The sequence below is a fragment of the Grammomys surdaster genome, unplaced genomic scaffold, assembly GCF_004785775.1.
Source record: "Grammomys surdaster isolate TR1022 unplaced genomic scaffold, NIH_TR_1.0 126051, whole genome shotgun sequence".
Classification (NCBI taxonomy): Eukaryota; Metazoa; Chordata; class Mammalia; order Rodentia; family Muridae; genus Grammomys; species Grammomys surdaster.
In genome coordinates, this window is record NW_021620862.1 from 5757008 (window position 1) to 5776358 (window position 19351).

Below are 19351 nucleotides of genomic sequence, written 5' to 3' on the forward strand. Positions count from 1 at the left end.
ACTGAATCCTGAGCCATCCTAGAGGAGCCACTGCACTCAGAGCAGCCGAGGAGCTACTGTACTCAGAGCAGCAGACACCAAGGTGGTTTGCACTTGGGAGACATCATATCCTGAGCCATCCTAGAGGAACCACTGCACCCAGAGTAGAAGGATTTCCAGATCCAAGAGGTGGCCTGAGTCCCAGGAGTTCTTCCACCCAGGAGATTAAGATCATAGGACCACAGAGACATCTGGACTCTGAGAAGCTCTGCCACAAGCAAGATAACTGGAAATACAGACTCCAGTCTTACACAGTGAGGGCAGGTAACACTAGAGTTAACCAGATGGTGAAAGGCAAGCGCAAGAACATAACCAACAGAAATCAAAGTTTCTTGGCATCATCAGTACCCAGTTCTCCCAATATAGCAAGCCCTGGACACCCCATCACACCAGAAAAGCAGGATTCAGAATTAAAACCACTTCTCATGATTATGATAGAGGATTATAAGAAGGACATAAGTAACTCCCTTAAAGAAATATAGGAGAGTACAAGTAAACAGGTAGAAGCCCTTAAAGAGGAATCACAGAAATCCCTTAAAGAACTGCAAGAAAACACAAAGAAGGAATTAAAAACATTCAGGATCTGAAAATGGAAATAGAAACAATAAAGAAAGCTCAAAAAGAGAGAACCATGGAGATAGAAAACCTAAGAAAGAGATCAGGAGTCATAGACGCAAGCATCACCAACCGAATACAAGAGATAAAAGAGAGAATCTCAAATGCAGAAGATACTATGGAAAATATTGACACAGTTGTCAAAGAAAATGCAAAATGCAAAAATCTCCTAACTCAAAACATCCAGGAAATCCAGGACACAATGAGAAGACCAAACCTAAGGATAATAGGTATAGATGAGAATGAAGATTCCCAACTTACAGGGCCAGTAAATATCTTAAACAAAGAACAAGATGCCCATAAATGTACAAGAAGCCTACAGAACACCAAATAGACTAGACCAGAAACGAAATACCTCCCGTCACATAATAATCAAAACATCAGATGCACAAAACAAAGAAAAAATACTAAAAGCAGTAAGGGAAAAAGGTCAAGTAACATATAAAGGCAGACCTAAAAGAATTACACCAGACTTCTCACCAGAGACTATAAAAGCCAGAAGAGCCTGGACTGACATCATTACAGACCCTAAGGGAACACAAATGCCAGCCCAGACTACTATACCCAGCAAAACTCTCAATCACTATAGATGGTGAAACCAAGATATTCCATGACAAAACCAAATTTGCACAATATCTTCCCACAAACCCAGCACTTCAAAGGATAATTGATGGAAAATGCCAACACAAGGAGGGAAACTACACCCTAGAAAAAGCAAGGAAGTAATCTTCCAACAACCCCAAAAGAAGATAACTATACAAACATAATTCTATCTCTAATAACAAAAATAACAGGAAGCCACAATCATTTTCCTTAATATCTCTTAACATCAATGGACTCAATTCCCCAATAAAAAGACACAGACTATCAGACTGGATACACAAACAGGACCCAGAATTTTGCTGCATACAAGAAACGCACCTCAGTGACAAAGACAGACACTACCTCAGAATAAAAGGGTGGAAAACGATTTTCCAAGCCAATGGACCCAAGAAACAAGCTGGAGTAGCCATTCTGATATCAAATAAAATCAACTTTCATCCAAAAGTAATCAAAAAAGATAAGGAAGGACACTTCATACTCATCAAAGGAAAAATCTACCAAGGTGAACTCTCAATTCTGAACATCTATGCTCCAAATGCAAGGGCACCTACATACATAAAAGAAACTTTACTAAAGCTCAAAACACACATTACACCTCACACAATAATAGTGGGGGATTTCAACACCCCACTCTCAGCAATGGACAGATCATGGAAACAGAAACTAAACCGAGACACTTTGAAATTAACAGAAGTAATGAACCAAATGGACTTAACAGACATCTATAGAACATTTCATCCTAAAACAAAAGAATATACCTTTTTCTCAGCACCTCATGGTACCTTCTCCAAAATAGACCATATAATTGGTCACAAATCAGGCCTCTACAGATACAAAAAGACTGAAATGATCCCTTACATCTTATCAGATCACCACGGACTAAGACTGGTCTTTTAATAATGACAAAACCAATGGAAGTCCCACACGCACATGGAAACTGAACAACTCTCTACTCAATGATGACTTGGTCAAGGAAGAAATAAAGAAAGAAATTAAAGACTTTTTAGAATTTAATGAAAATGAGGACACATCATACCAAAACTTGTGGGACTCCATGAAGGCAGTGCTAACAGGAAAACTCATAGCTCTAAGTGCCTACAAAAAGAAACTGGAGAGAGCACACACTAACAATTTGACTGCACAACTAAAAGCTCTAGAACAAAATGAAGCAAATACACCCAGGAGGAGTAGAAAGCAGGAAATAATCAAACTCAGGGCTGAAATCAACCAAATGGAAACAGAAAAAACAATAAAAAGTATCAACAAAACCAGGAGCTGGTTCTTTGAGAAAATCAACAAGATAGATAAACCCTTAGCCAGATTAACCAGAGAGCACAGAGACAGTATTCAAATTAATAAAATCAGAACTGAAAAGGGAGACATAACAACAGAAACTGAAGAAATTCAAAAAATCATCAGATCCTACACTCAACAGAACTGGAAAACCTGGATGAAATGGACAACTTCCTAGACAGATACCAGGTACCAAAGTTAAATCAGGAGCAGATAAACCATCTAAACAGTCCCATAACCCCTAAGGAAATAGCAGCAGTCATTAAAAGTCTCCCCACTAAAAAAAGCCCAGGACCAGATGGTTTTAGTGCAGAATTCTATCAGACCTTCAAGGAAGACCTAATACCAATTCTCTTCAAACTATTCCACAAAATAGAAACAGAAGGAACACTACCCAATTCGTTCTATGAAGCTACAATTACACTCATACCCAAACCCCACAAAGACCCGACAAAGAAGGAGGACTTCAGACCAATCTCCCTTATGAACATCGATGCAAAAATACTCAATAAAATTCTAGCAAACCGAACCCAAGAACACATCAAAACGATCACCCATCATGATCAAGTAGGTTTTATCCCAGGAATGCAGGGATGGTTCAATATTCGGAAATCCATCCATGTAATCCACTGTATAAACAAACTCAAAGAAAAAAACCATATGATCATCTCACTAGATGCTGTGAAAGCATTTGATAAAATTCAACATCCCTTCATGATAAAAGTCTTGGAAAGATCATGAATTCAAGGCCCCTACCTAAACATAGTAAAAGCAATTTACAGCAAACAGTAGCCAACATCAAACTAAATGGAGAGAAACTTGAAGCAATCCCTCTAAGATCAGGGACTAGACAAGGTTGCCCACTTTCCCCCTATGTATTCAATATAGTACTGGAAGTCCTAGCCAGAGCAATTAGACAACAAAAAGAAGTCAAAGGGATACAAATAGGAAAGGAAGAAGTCAAAATATCACTATTTGCAGATGATATGATAGTATACTTAAGTGACCCCAAAACTTCCACCAGAGAACTCCTAAACCTGATAAACAACTTCAGCAAAGTGGCTGGTTATAAAATCAACTCAAACAAATCAGTAGCCTTCCCCTACATGAAAGATAAACAGACTGAAAAAGAAATTAGAGAAATGACACCCTTCACAATAGTCACAAATAATATAAAATACCTTGATGTGAATCTAACCAAGCAAGTGAAAGACCTATATTACAACAGCTTCAAGTCCCTGAAGAAAGAAATTGAAGAAGATCTCAGAAGATGGAAAGATCTCCCATGCTCATGGATTGGCAGGATTAATATAATAAAAATGACCATCTTGCCAAAAGCAATCTACAGATTCAATACAATTCCCATTAAAATCCCAACTCAATTCTTCACAGAGTTAGAAAAGGAAATTCTCAAATTCATATGGAATAACAAAAAACCCAGGATAGTGAAAACTATTCTCAAAAATAAAAGAACTTCTGGAGGAATCACCATCCCTGACCTCAAGCTGTACTACAGAGCAATAGTGATAAAAACTACTTGGTATTGGTACAGAGACAGGCAGTAAGATCAATGGAATAGAATTGAAGACTCAGAAATGAACCCACACACCTATGGTCACTTGATCTTTGACAAAGGAGCTAAAACTGTCCGGTGGAAAAAGGACAGCATTTTCAACAAATGGTGCTGGTTCAACTGGAGGACAACATATAGAAGAATGCAAATTGATCCATTCTTATCTCCTTGTACAAAGCTCGAGTCTAAGTAGATAAAGGACCTCCACATAAAACCAGATACACTGAAACTAATAGAAGAGAAGGTGGGGAAGAGCCTCGAATTCTTGGGCACAGGGGAAAAGTTCCTGAACAGAACAGCAATGGCATATGCTCTAAGATCAAGAATTGACAAATGGGACTTCATAAAATTGCAAAGTTTCTGTAAGGCAAAGGATACTGTCAATAGGACAAAACGACAACCAACAAATTGGGAAAAGATCTTTAGCAATCCTACATCTGATAGAGGGCTAATATCCAATATATACAAAGAACTCCAGCAATTAGACTCCAGACAACCAAATAACCCTATTAAAAAATGGGGTATAGGGATTAACAAAGAATTTTCAACTGAGGAAACTTGAATGGCCGAGAAGCAGCTAAAGAAATGTTCAGTGTCCTTAGTCGTCAGGGAAATGCAAATCAAAACAACCCTGAGATTCCATCTCACACCAGTCAGAATGGCTAAGATTAAAAACTCAGGTGATAGTAGATGCTGGCGAGGGTGTGGAGAAAGAGGAACACTTCTCCATTGTTGGTGGGACTGCAAGATGGTACAACCACTTTGGAAATCAGTGTGGCGGTTCCTCAAAAAATTGGACATAGTATTACCTGAGGATCCAGCTATACCACTCCTAGGCATATACCCAGAAGATGCTTGAACATATAACAAGGACATATGCTCAACTATGTTCATTGCAGCCTTATTTATAATAGCCAGGAGCTGGAAAGAACCTAGATGTCCTTCAACTGAGGAATGGATACAAAAAAATGTGGTACATTTACACAATGGAGTATTACTCAGCAATTAAAAACAATGAATTCGAGAGTTTCCTAGGTAAATGGATGGAACTATGAATTATCATCCTGAGTGAGGTAAGCCAATCACAAAAGAACACACATGGTATTCACTCACTGATTATTGGATATTAGCCCAGAACCTTGAAATGCCCAAAATTCAACTCACAGGCCACATGAAGCTCATGAAGAAGGAAGACCAAGTGAGGGTGATTCGGTCCTTCTTAGAAGGAGCAACAAAATACTCAAGGGAGCAAATATGGAGACAAAGTGAGGGTCAGAAACTGAAGGAGGGGCCGTCTGAAGACCATTCCACCTGAGTATCCATCCCATGTGCAGTCACCAAAGGTAGATGCTGATGTGGAAGTCAGGAAGTGCATGCTGATAAGAGCCTTATGTAGATATCTCCTCAGAGTCTGACATATTCAGAGGCAGATGCTCACAGCTAGCCATTGAACCAATCATGAGGTTCCCAATGGAGGAGTTAGAGTGAAGACCATTGGAGCTGAAAGTGTTTTTGGCCCCATGAAGAGAGCAACAATATCAACCAACCAGAGCTCCCAGGGTCTAAACCACCAGCCTGGGAGCACTTAGGGAGGGATCCATGGCTTCAGCTATATATGTAAGAGCGGAGGGCCCTGCTGGGCATAGGTGGGAGAAGAGATCCTTGACCTCATGAAGGCTGGATGCTCCAGGGGGTGGGAATTTGAGGGTAGGGAGGTGGGAGGGGGGGTAGGTAGGGTTACATCTGCAGAGAAGGAGGAGGAGGGGTGAGGGGATAGGGGGTTCCAGGGTGGGTGGGGGATGGGGTAAGGGGACAACATGTGAAATGTAAGTAAAACATCCAATAAAAAATAAATAAATAAATAAAAATAAAACAAGTCAGTAGTCCATCCAGCTATAAATGAAGGCAGGAGTCCATAGATAATGTTGAAGTTAGAGGAAAGTGTGGTAGATTCAGACATTCTGTAGAGAAGACAGAGTCTGCAGGACAGAAGGGAGTGCTGAGAGAAAGAGAACACGAGTTGTCAGTAGCACTGAGGTTCCAGGTTTCAGACAGCTGAACACATGAGTTAAGTATATTGAAGCCCACATTCTTGCCGTTGGGTGCATTCCTAATGAATGCAAAGCACTGATGTGGTAGTACAGGAGTGCGCAGATGAGCAGAGCCTCTCCGTAAGGAGAATGGGGGTGGAGCACATTATAAAATGGTCTGTGACAAGAACAGAACAAAGCGGGGAAAACAAGATGACACCCTGGAGGAAGTTTAATAGAGAAGGTGACTTCCCAGTAAAGAGTAAATAAAGTTCACATTTATGCTACTGTGTGAAAGCATTCTACACAGAGGAGAGCCTGCCCATCTGTTCAAAACTCCTGAGCATCCCATGAAGTATTAACTCATTGTAAACGAGTTTCAGATGCTTAGTAGATGTCGAGTTTTATATGTGGAATAGGCTGTTTTCAGGGGTGAAATACAACTGTGAGTGTCACTCTTTCTGGTGTTAATGCTGTCACCTGAGTGCGATCATTTGGAGAATAAGCATAGATAGAAGAAGGTCCCTGTACTAAGCCCTGGAGCATCCCAGTCTGGGATGATGGAAGATGAGGAAGGACTATGAGAGTGATTTGAGAGAATTAAAGAAAGAAAACCAGGCAAATGTGATTTTTGGGACCCTGATCAAGACAACATATCCAGTCTGTCAGTATATAGGACAGTGTGAGATCTGAACCAAAGAAAGAACTACACAGTGACATTTGCACTTAGCATCATGTGACTTTAGTAATAACAGTGTCAGTGGAAAAGTTATTACAGGAAGGAGCAGTGTGCAAGTAACCCTGGTACTTAATGTTGTCCCTGCACAAGCAAGCAGTTTATCTCAAGCCACTTTGCTTGTTGTTGGTGTTGTTGTTGGTGGTGGTGGTGATGGTGGTGGTGTGTGTGTGGTGGGTGATAGAAACGATAACATTTCTAATCTTACAGAAATTAGCCGGTAGATGGTTCAGCAGAGTTGGGAGGAAGATACTAGAGCAATGAAAAGATGAGCTTTACTCAGGCATATGCAGTTTTGCCTGGAGAAAAGAGACTGTAGAGTAAGTGGGCTCTGGTGATGTCATCTCAGAAAGTGGCCCTGGTTTTTGTGTTGAGTTGGGAGTGTTGAATGTGAAATGCTCAGGAGACATTGATGTGTGGGGTCTGTCATCAGTGTAAAGCTCTGACAAGTTTCCAATACAGATCTCAGGATCCACAGATACAGTAGATGGTAACTGCAGCCCGGTGCTGAGGTTGAGTGACGTGCTTAGGGAGAGCCTCTGGAGAGGAAGCGAACATGTGAGGTGAGGTAGCATTCTGAGGAGCACTGGCATTTACAGGAAGGCAGAAGGAGGGAGTTCCCTAAGGCAGATGAGAAGAAGCTAAGGTAGACTGGATATTAAGGTAGCACAGGGAGATTTTACAGAAAGGTTTGGTTTATTTACGAGATGGAGGCAGACCTCAGATTCTCACATGGTGTGCTTATTGTCATTTTAAAGTATAAGACTTAGTTTGTTTAATATTATTCTTTTAAAAAGAATGGCTTTACTTGAGACTTTATTCAGTTTATTTTTAGTGAACATTTTTTTTTCTCAAAAGCTTCTTTGCAATTTAATTTTCAAAGGTATTCCTGTGTCAGGAAAGATTCTTTAATATAACTAAATATAACATTTTGAGCTTTAAATAATACCATGATACATTTGCTTGCAGGCTGGATTTTTTCCTTGAATTTATAATTTAAATTATAATTTATCTTTAGAAATCAAGTGTTATAGATTTTGGGGTCTCCCATTACTTACATTTTTTATTCACTTGAAAATAGCTATATAAAATTACCTGGAACTGATCTGCTCTGAATTTTATTTTGTTGCTAACATCTTCTATCAAATTGTTATGGACATAAGTATATTTTTCAACATGAGAACACAGTCTTCAGAAACCAGTTCTCCTTCTCTCTTAGAGGCATTTAGAATGGTTTACTTCTAAACAGTTGTCAATCAGTCTTGCCCCATAAACATGCTTTGTAATATTATCCTGTGTACATTTGTGTCTGATGTAGACAGAGAGAAGGGCTGGGTCATCTGTTGACTAAAAGCGCATGAGTGTGATTTCCAGGGCAAAGGGGTGGATGTGAACAGTTCACTCTAAGTAAAGCAGCGGGTACACCAGTCAGCCAGAATGCTGTCATTTTCAGGGACGTCACTTCTGCTGTGGCATTTTCTACTATTACCTATATACTCAGAGGACACCTGCCATGGTGCCTGTTGAGAATGTCAGCCCCCCTCTCACTGTGGCAAGAGAAGTGTCCTCTGAGTGTTCTCAGGAGACACTGTAGAGAGTGGCTGAGCAACTAGGAAGTAGAGACACTCAAGCATTCTCCTTATCCGAGCAGGACAGACACTGCTTCATGTCAGGTAAGTCTCATGTGAAGCTCATTGATTCAGGCTAGCAATGAAAACTCACACCTAATTATTGAATCAGTGCATTGAACCACAAATCCCAGATTGTACATTGAGTAAACTTGGTATATTTGCTCTGACCATCCTTGGCCTCCCACCTCTAGAGTTCATGTGCATATGCTACTCCCTACTTTTCCCTATATAAATTTATACAAGTGTCAGTTCTTCATTGTGTAAGTCCCTCATTCACATCTGCACTTGATCTTGGCTGTGGTCCTAGCTCTCATGATGAGGCCTGAAGACGATGATGATAGTGTAGGTCTTACAGTCAGCACCCCTCATCTGGAAGCAGCTGTTCTTGGGTGGTGACGCTAATGAAAGGCTCAAAGTGCTCTTAGCTTCAGCTGTTGCTGTGCACGGACAGGTTCTTACCCGTCAGCGCCTGTGCCTTCTAACAGACTATGCTGACAAGACTGTAGTGCTGCACACTAGTGACTTTAGACGAACTCCAGGTGAGGGTCACCCTACACAGTTAAGAGGCCTGCACTCCTTAAAACTGTTGTGAGATCTAGAGAAGACAAAGAAACTACTTTGAACAAAGGGAAAATGAGAAAGAAACTGCCAAGCACAGCCCATGTTTTTCAATTGGCTTGGGACTAGATAAGAAACAGATAGCATTGAGCTGATGGGAAGCTTAAATCAGGAAGATTTGGTAGTAGTGCTGATTAGGACAAGTGCTTGTGGAAGTTAAGCATGACTTGACTCTGGGACATACAGTCTGGACATACAGTCTGGTCAGAGAATAACATCTGCACCTGCCTCTTAGTTGGTCAGGAGAATACTGTACGCACAGAGTAATCTAGCAGCTGATGGACAAAGCTAATCATTGGGACATCTATGTAAAGAGACACAGAGGTTTTTGTACTATGTTTATAACTTTTCTGTTACATTGAAATCATTTCAAACCAATATTATTAAACATCAAGATTCAGATAATTATTAATTTCTAAGTATTAACCATTTTAATGATATTAATAAGCTAGTTTATTCTTATTTCTACATATTTGCTATATAACTGTTAACACAAATACTTTTTTTTCAGTTGAATTTTGACCCAATTCCTTTCTCTGATTTTCTGTTTTAAATTGTGTTAGTCAAAGTGAAAGGGAAGAATTTGAAAATGAGTTCAAACAACAGTATGAACGAGAAAAAGTATTATTAATTGAAGAAAATAAAAAGTTAACGAGTGAACTCGATAAGGTGAGTGGTTGCGTCTCCTTTGGTCAAGTGCATGCTGCATGTAGAACACTGTGCTTTATACCACGACTGTCACTTTATATTTGCTGTGATATTTCATGGTGGCAGTGTTTGAATGACAAGTTTTTACTATACCCATTTGTGTCAGACTTAGTTTTGCTCCTCCCACCTTTTTGCCCTCCTGAACCTCTCCCCATCACCACCTTTTATTTGAGACAGTGTTTCATATAGCCCAGCTGCCCTTGAACTTATTTTATAGCTGAGATTAGCCTTAAATTACTAATTCTCCTACCTCTACTAGAATTACGGTCATGTACCCCTATGCCAGCCCATCTGTGTATGTGTGTTGCATAAGTATATGTATGTATGATATATGGCTGTATATGTGCAGGGACTTATTACTAACAATACATTAACTAAAGTTATAAACTGACAAGTCCTAGCAGCTGCAGCTGGCAATGTTGAAAACAGAGAGCCTTCCAGTCCATCCATCAGCAGGCTCAAGATCAAATACTTCCTGTAGTTTCTCCTTGAAAACAGTTTGTCAGATTCCCTTTTGCCTGGAGTACCTGCTGTGTTAGGGAGGATAATCTATGTTTTTCACTGTACTGACTTAAATGTCAGTTTCACCCAGGAATATCCACACAGACATATTCATAATAAGAATTTACCAAATATTTGGGCTCCTCTATTCCAGTCAAGATGACATATAAAATTTAAAACAATATGATTTCTCATCATGTAAACATTTCTGTGAAAAGCTTTTCTTAGAAAACTTGTCCCCATCAACATTACATGTTAAAAGGGCTGACCTAGGATCTCTGAAAATATACAAGGAAGAAAGAAACGCAGCTAATGGCAAGTGGGGGCCATTTGTCAGGAAATGGATGGGTAGTAGTAGCATGAGATTTTTTTTAAATTTAAGAAAATTTTTGTACATAATATATCACATATATGAAGAAAGTTGCCAGGCATACCAACAAACCCACACAAATCACTGAAAAGCCAGCAGGAGGATAAAACAGCACAAACAAAATTCCAAAATGAGAGGGAACACAAGGCAGTGAGTATAAACAGAGGTGTGAGAGTTCCCCACAGGTAATGTGTATAGATTGGTAGGTTGGTCAGTGTTAAATAACTGTATTATACGTTCGAGAAAGGAGATGAAGTGAAGAATTTGAACAAGTAAGTGAATTTTATACAGAATAATCAAACAGAACTTTTAAAAATTAAATTACCAAAATACTTAAAAGAAAGTTTTACTAACATATTGGAAATAGTAAATGCACAGCTAAATAAACAAAAAGATTAAGGTTGGACAGGGCTTCAAAAAATAAAAACAAAACAAAAAGGGGACATAGGAGTGTGGGACATAGGAGTGATGAGAACTAATGTGCGAATATTTGTCTTCCCAAAAGGAGAGGTGGGTGAGACTGTTGCAGAAACAGTATTTGAAGAATTAATAGCCTAAAAATGCCAGAATCTATAAAACTGCTGAGTCACAAAACTTCCCAAAGCAGAAACCAATGTAGGATCATAATAGCAGCCAGAGAAGGCACGTGACACTCAGAGGGCAAAGGTCAGAGGGCAAAGGTCAGAGGCCTGAGCTTCAGCACTAGGGACAAAGGGAAGAAGTGACACTCAGAGGGCAAAGGTCAGAGGCCTGAGCTTCAGCAGGAGGGACAGGAAGAAGCAGCAGACCAGAAAAAACAAAGAGAAGTCACTTTCCAAACACTGAAACAAAGTAACTGCCCTCATAAATTGTTAAATGTTGTGTTTCATAAAGAAACCTGCAAAAAATAAGTGATAGGTCAAACAGTTGTGTCACATTCTCGGTGGATCATGATTTAACATAACAAACCTAGGTTGGTTTTTGTTCTAAATAGAAATTTCCACACTAGGAGGTTTGTTTTCAAATGTCTCTGTGGTGTTTGTATGTATGTGTGTGCTCAGGTAGATGGAGTGGAGACCAGAAGGTGACAGTGGGTATGCTCCTCAGTAGCTCTTTCTCCTACCCCACCCCGCCCCCTTTTTTAAAGCTAAGGTCTCTAGCTGACATCGGGTGGAGCTCACTGCTCTTTACTCCACCCTATGCTGGGGTTGCATGTGCTGGATGCATCCTGCCACACTGCCTCTTCCCTGTGTCCCGAGGCCCAGAACTCAGGTGTTCCTATTTGGGCAACAGAAATTTATTGACTGAGCCATCTTCTAATCCCCAGGTTTAAACTGAGGTTCAAAGTGTTTATCTTGAAAGTGAAAGAGCCTCATTTTAAAGTAATATGTGTTACAGATAATTTTATATAATTAAAATGCATTTTTTCCTGGAGTACGAGTGAGAGAAGGTTGCTGTGGGAGGTGGGTGGCTGTTGAAGCTGTGTTGAGCCCTTGAGAGTTCACTTACAGCGTCTGCTTCTCTCACTGATAAGGACACTATTTTATCTCATTTTCTTCATTCGTTTGAACTAGTAGTTATTTGTACAGTTTCCTTTTATATTTTAAATAATTTTTATTTTTATTATATATATATAGATAGATGTTTTGCCTGCCTGTATCATGTGCATGCAGTGCCTGTGGAGGCCAGAAGAGGGCATTGTGTCCCCTTGGCCAGAGTGCCAGTTATTCTTCCAGAGGATCTGGATTCAACTGCTAGCACCCACATGGTGGCTCACAACCGTGTGTGTGTGTGTGTGTGTGTGTGTGTGTGTGTGTGTGTGTGTTTGTAATTTTTTATAAGAATTTTATAAGTTAACAGAACATTTGCAGAAAGGGGAGGTGGGAGTGAGGGAGGAAGGAAGAGACTGGCCTAAGGAAATGGGTAATCTTTTCAAGTTGATGAACATTCACAATTAAGACCAGTTTCATGTAAGGCTTGATGAAGGGCAAGAAAGAAAGCAGGAAATTTCTAAGTGTCCATTGTTACTAAATTCTTCAGTGTGTCTTCAGTGTGCTGTAGAATAATAAAAAAAATTTTTTTAGTTGAAGATTGTTAGATGCGATAATAGATGTCTAAGTACTGTCTTGTTCAGCCACTCATGCCTTCCAAACTACCTTGTAGCTGACGTCCTTGTATGAGAGCTTAAGTTTGCGCAACCAGCACTTAGAAGAAGAGGTCAAAGATCTAGCAGATAAGAAGGAATCAGTCGCCCACTGGGAAGCCCAAATCACAGAGATAATCCAGTGGTGAGTGCCCTCCAGAGTGCTGTTGTGGGGACAGGGCCTGGGTGAGGTCCTAACCTCTCTTTGTCTTCCTTTGCCATGGAAATAAAGTTACCTTACCCTTGTAAAAATGGAAAAATAAGCCTTTAAAGAGCCTAAGAAACACTTCTGTTTGCTTTTGGTGTTTCCTAAGGTCAAAACTGCCATATTTGTGGTTATTTTAAGAAACTGGTAGCCTGAGAAAAATGTAAAAGATGAACACTACCGTGTTTGTAAGGATAACATAGCAGTTCACATATGGCATTTTAAAAATCTTAAAAGATTGGGGCTTAGCTTCACAAACTGTTTCTTACACTCTGAGGACTAATTTTGATTATTTGGCCTATGACTTTAGTCATCTTTGTTTACTAAGTGATTGTTGCTATGCTTATACAGGTTTGCATCTCTTCTACTTCATGGAGAAAGAGGGACCCAGTGAAGACTTTTTCTTAATTTCTTTTATATTTATTTAAATCTTTACTCGTTTTAACCTTTATATTAAAATAGCTAGTTCCTTTATATATCTACAAACCAGTTTATTATTTATTGAGGATTTTAATTTCCTGTGATTATATCAGCTTAATCAGTTATCTACTTTCCTTTATCTGATTTCTAATACCCTCCTTAAATCATAACCCAAATATGTCTATACTGACCTAACTGTAGAGTTCTTCTGATAAGTAATCTTTGCTTACACGTGTGCCCAGATTGTGAAAATTTACTTGTGTCCCAGAAAACAGAACTGTTAGTTTGTTGGTGTTTAATTCCTGTCTACACCATTGAATTTATATTTATAAAGGGAATTATTTTAACATTTAGCCAAGTTTATAATGGAGCTGAACAATAATAAAGGATAGAACTAGAAAATTGCTTTATAAGCTGGTGTTTCCACAGACTGTGATCCCAGACCACCTCTCTGTTTCCCAGTAATGAGGACAATGGGAAGTGTTCCTGATGAAGGATGGATTTTTTTATTCACCTATTCATTCAGTAACTCAGTTGTTCATTTTTAAAGACAGTTTTCACCATGTGCTTGTGGCTGACCTCAAATTCTTGGTCTTCCTGAAGAAAAAAGGGGCAACATCTGAACACTGCAGTGAAATAACTGCAGTCTGAAAATGCCAAATACTAAGAAATGTGGAGAAACATAAATGAAATCGACCTAACTGTTGTAGTGAAGCATTATGCTGCAGTTATTTATTGGCCAATAACTCAGTCTGAAGTAACTGGAAATTTTAACACTAGGAAATTTGTGTTTTAAAAGCGTGTTTGTGTGTGGAGGTAGGCTATACATCAACTTTGGGATGCTTCATCAGTCACTGTACCCTTAAAATAAATGTATGATTTAACAAATTTTCTGTCTAAATCATACTGATTTTTATTAGCTCTGTGACTTTAAGATAATAAATAGAAACTGGACTTGGATTTCTTTAACCTTTAACCTTTATTCTTTCATTATTATTTAATTAATATTTTTAGAAAACGGGTACTTCATTATAACCCTGATTTCTGTAGAATATCATATTTAAAATTTTCTAAATTCAATATACTTTAGCTTTAAATAAAGTATCTATTTTTTGTGAGATAAAATATGAGAATCTAGAATGAGAAATCTTAGTAGTCTTCAGAAAGCCTTATGCTTGTCCAGTGTGAGATCTAAAGGGTCATTGTTTGTGGTTCGTGGATGATTTACTGTTTGTCAGATGTAAATAACCTGGGCTTCCCTAAACACTGCCAGCTTCCATTCGTACATAACTGAATAGTTAATAAATCTGTTCCCACCTCTTGACAGGTAGCAGTAGTGGTGTGGCCAGTCTTTTAAAGGAGTTCTTTAAGTATTTCTTTAAGTTTTTTTGGCACTTGGTTCTTAATGAAGCTTTAAATTACATCCATCAAGTTTTCCTGTGTTTGACTTTGTACGTTTCCACCTTTGTGTGTGTGTGTGTGTGTGTACTCTAGGGTGAGCGATGAGAAGGACGCGCGAGGCTATCTTCAGGCCTTAGCTTCTAAAATGACTGAAGAATTGGAAGCGTTAAGAAACTCCAGCTTGGGGACCCGAGCAACAGTAAGCTCTGCTGTCTTACACAGAGGGTCATCTCTTTAACAAGCAGGACATACACGATAACTCTGGCTGGTATCAAAGTCCTCATGAGAAATATTTTAGATCTTTATAAGAAAATATAACCTATTACTGTTAGCTCTTATTGTATAGCTATTTATTATTGAAGGAACTGAAAAGAAAAAAATAATTATTTATTTATGCATATTTACTGTTATTTCTGGATTTAATGAAAATGTGTTTTTACAAGTTTTGTGTCAGTTCTACTCAGTTATCAGTGATATTGCTTATAAAATAGCTGCTAGATTCCCTTATATTATGAAATTTAATTTTAAGAATAAAATAGGAGGGAACTAACACATAGCCATATTATTCTATAGGATATGCCCTGGAAAATGCGTCGTTTTGCCAAACTGGACATGTCAGCTAGACTAGAGTTGCAGTCTGCTTTGGATGCAGAAATAAGAGCTAAGCAGGCCATCCAGGAAGAGCTGAATAAAGTCAAAGCATCTAACATCATAACAGAATGGTAAGGACCAATAACCTAGTCACTACAGTAGTTTATAAGCAAGCTTGTGGAAGCTACATGTTTAGTTGCCTATCTGTTAGGGCTTTTAGTTGTTGCTGTTTGTTTGTTTTTTAAGCAAAAAAATGATGGCCAGAAGATTGGGAATGCAATTCAGTAGTATAGTGCTTGCCTGGCATGCCCAAGGCCAAAGGTCTGCCCCCACCTCCCGACAAATGTGAGGAACAGGTTTGGAGAGCTAGCTAGCTCAGTCATTAAAGTGCTTGCCTTACAAGCATGAAGTCCTAAATTTGAGCCCCACGTTTAAAAAAAAATGCTGGAGCCATAGCATCTGCCTATAATCCCTGGACCGGAAAGAGAGAGGAAAGGGAGAGGGAGAGAGGGAGAAAAAGAATGAGAAAGAATGAGAATTCCAGCTCACTGGCCAGGCGCCTAGCCAGATCAGTGAGCTCCAAATTCAGTGAGAAACTGTCTCCAAACCTAAGGTGAGGAGCTGCAGAGGAAGACATTGAGATTGCCCTCTGCCCTGCACATCTGTGCACGCACACCCAGACACTTACACATGAAACAGTGACCACAAAAACCTGTCAAGATTTGAAAAGGAAAGATGTGATTCTAGGTCACATCTCATACAGCCTTGTTTTCTTCAGGCTTATTTTACTCCTTATATGTTAAGTTTAGTTAACTCAATTTTTTTCTATTAAATCTAAAATTCTCTCACATTCTGTACAGAATGAAACTTGTAGCCAGAACAAAACACAAATATCTGAAAATTGGGACCTCTACCATAGGTCTTTTACAAATGGTCATTTTATTGATGTTAAATTGTATGAGTATTTGTTTGTTTGGGGGTTTTAGATGTTAAGTTTTGCAAAGGCAAAATAATTATAATCATTTTCAGGTTCCTTTATTTAAAAATAAGCAAACTTACAGTATCCAGGGCAGTTAGCTACTAAATATATCCCCTTGATTTTTGTTATAACAGTAAAACAAATTCTATTTTAGATGCATAAATGTGAAACAAAAGTTTTTAAATGGATTAGATATAAAAATGGTTCGTAAATAAGTCATAGGACTGGACAGATGGCTCAGCAATTGAGAGTTCTCAGTGGTCTTGCAGGGGACCAAGGTTTGATTTTTCAGCAGTTAGATCAGGGACCTCACAACTGCCTGTAAGTCTAGTTCCATAGAATTCAAAATGTTGGGACCTCCTTAGGGAATCTGTTTGCATGTGTTACACATAAACTCAGACAGACAGACACACACAAACAAACAGACACACATACACATATGAAGAAAGATTAATAAATCTTTAAATAAATCAGTTAGTGGGTAACATTGGAACAATAGTAAGTTCACAGTAAAAATGAAACTAAATTTAAAAATCCTTCTGGCTCAAAAATACCAAAACTTCCAAAAGCATGAGAAGAAACACAGGACTATAAATTTAATTTTGAGTGGTTTGTTGCCTTAAGACGTAAGCTATAGTCATTTTTTTTTCTTAATGAAGGACAGACACACTTCTGTTGAATTATAAACTTTTAATGTAAATGACACAGGCATAAATTAAGTATGTGTTATTTAAATATGCTTGCGAAGCATTGAAAGAGAAACTTTTCTCTTGTAGCTTTAGCTACATGGTGATATATGAAGAAAGTCTTAACAGGATTCTAAAATTAACTTTTGGTTTCATAATATTACTAAATGTAATAATTTAGCTCAGGGTCAGCAGATGTTTCTATAAAGGCACTCTCTCTCAGTCCTTCCTCACAGTGCAGCAGCAGCCTCAATCCTGTACTGATGCTTGCCAGTGCTAGGGGTTGAGCTAGAGCTTCCTTCACACGGGCCAGACAAGTCCTCTGCAACTGAGCTGCACTCCAGACCTGGCAGCCACCATCTTTACCGAAATGAATGAGCCTGGCTTGCTTTATTAATGTGCATAATAGCGGGTGACAGGCTGCATTTGTCTTCATGCAGTAGTTAACAGTCTTCTAATTTAGCCTCACAGACATTTAAACCAAATAATAAGCCCAGCTAAACAAAACTAATGACTCTTTTCCTTTCCCTGCTTATTTAAGTAAACTGAAAGATTCAGAGAAGAAGAATTTGGAACTGTTGTCCGAAATTGAGCAGCTGATAAAGGACACTGAAGAGCTTAGATCTGAAAAGGGTATGAGAATGTGTGTTTGTGTCAGCACTTGCTGTACTGAATGGCCATTATTGAGGAAGAACCAGCTTACTGCATAGATGGAGAATTCTTTACATTAGTAACCACACATGCACACACCTTGAAAGTTCATACAAGCACACACACACATTCATGTGTACATACATGTGCGTAGATATATACATGCAGACTGGCTGAGCAATTATGTATTAGTTAATATACATTATATTAAGAGTTTTTAATTACAGAAATGACCACTTTGCCATGAATTTGACTGTTATTTCAGTGTTGAAATATACTTTATGAGTAACTTTTAAGTAGGGATAAAAGTATTTTGTGATGTATTTATAATGTTCTCACAAGTCATATGAGGTAGTCACTTCAACAGTGGTGTTGTGTGTTAACATTAGAACTTAGTGAAGAAACTTGAAAGGGGGGAGGTTGTATTGGGGGACAGAGTCTTGTTGAACAGCCCATGGTGTTCTTGAATTCAGAATCCTCTTGCCCACTTCCCCAGAGTGGATTACAGTTACTAGCTTTCTGTGTGCCTACAGCATACAAAATCTTATGGTACAGGAAAAACAGGGAAACAATATAAAATCATTAAGATGACTAACTTAGCATTATTTTAGTAATGAAGAGTTATTTGCATGTTTGTTGTCTTTTTCCATGTTGATGCTTACATTGTTTGTCCTTTAAGATGTCCCAGGATTTATTAGTATTTTCTTGAGAACTTTTGTTCTTTTTAGATGGACCTAGCTCAGAGCATGCCATAACCCTATGATATAAACCTCTAATACAATCTTTTCATAATGTGGACATTACAAGGGTGATGATTTAGTAAAAATAAATTCAGAATGTGACTTCTTTTAGTAAAGACATTTTATATAGAATTATCAAAAATCAATTTTTCTGGCAGTGGCCATCATCAATTACTGAATTAATGTATGGACTTTGTTTTTGTCTAAGAGTTTCTTTTATTATTTCCCATGTCCATAAAACAGAGAGGGTTGGGTCTGGTTGGGTCTTTAATGCCTGCTTATACTAAGGAGAATAGACTAACCACATAAAGCACTAAAGCACTTTGTTGCACCTTTTTGTTGATTGAATTTTGTAATGACAAAAAGTGAGTAAGAACTCACAGTACAAGGATAAGCCATCCAGCCAAATGATCATGCTTGATTTTAATTTATAAACAGTGGAGAAGTATATTAAGGAAGAAAAACAATATGTAATATGAGTGCTTGTGGTCCTAAAAGCAATTTAACCAGAATGACACCTGGGCCAAATAAAACTGACAAATCAAATGACTGCATTATTTTTATATTATATCCAAACCTAAAAGACTTGATGTTTCTGGCACATTGCTTTATGAAAGCATGTTAAACAAAGGCTTTCTTATTCAGAATGTTGCAAATTTTCATTATATTACAGCATGATATAATGTGCTATATAATTGAATTTACAAAATGAGGGCAAAGTCCTTTCTATACTTTATTTACTAATTTTATAACCAATATCTAGAAAAGTACCTGCTACAACATTTGTATTTGTGTGTGTGTGTGTGTGTGTGTGTGTGTGTGTGTGTGTGTGTGTGTGT

At 38.4% G+C, this 19351-nt stretch overlaps 1 protein-coding gene across 2 annotated transcripts in view; it reads left to right on the forward strand.

Annotated features, from left to right (window-relative positions):
* The window catches only part of Cdc42bpa (CDC42 binding protein kinase alpha), a 214350-nt gene that overhangs the window by 143518 nt on the left and 51481 nt on the right, over positions 1–19351 (forward strand). For both annotated transcript variants that reach the window (XM_028755205.1, XM_028755206.1), the window contains 5 exons: positions 9702–9807; positions 12860–12984; positions 14959–15064; positions 15439–15587; positions 17663–17754. In XM_028755205.1, coding sequence (XP_028611038.1) covers positions 9702–9807; positions 12860–12984; positions 14959–15064; positions 15439–15587; positions 17663–17754 — 578 coding nt within the window. The remainder of the gene's footprint in view (positions 1–9701; positions 9808–12859; positions 12985–14958; positions 15065–15438; positions 15588–17662; positions 17755–19351) is intronic.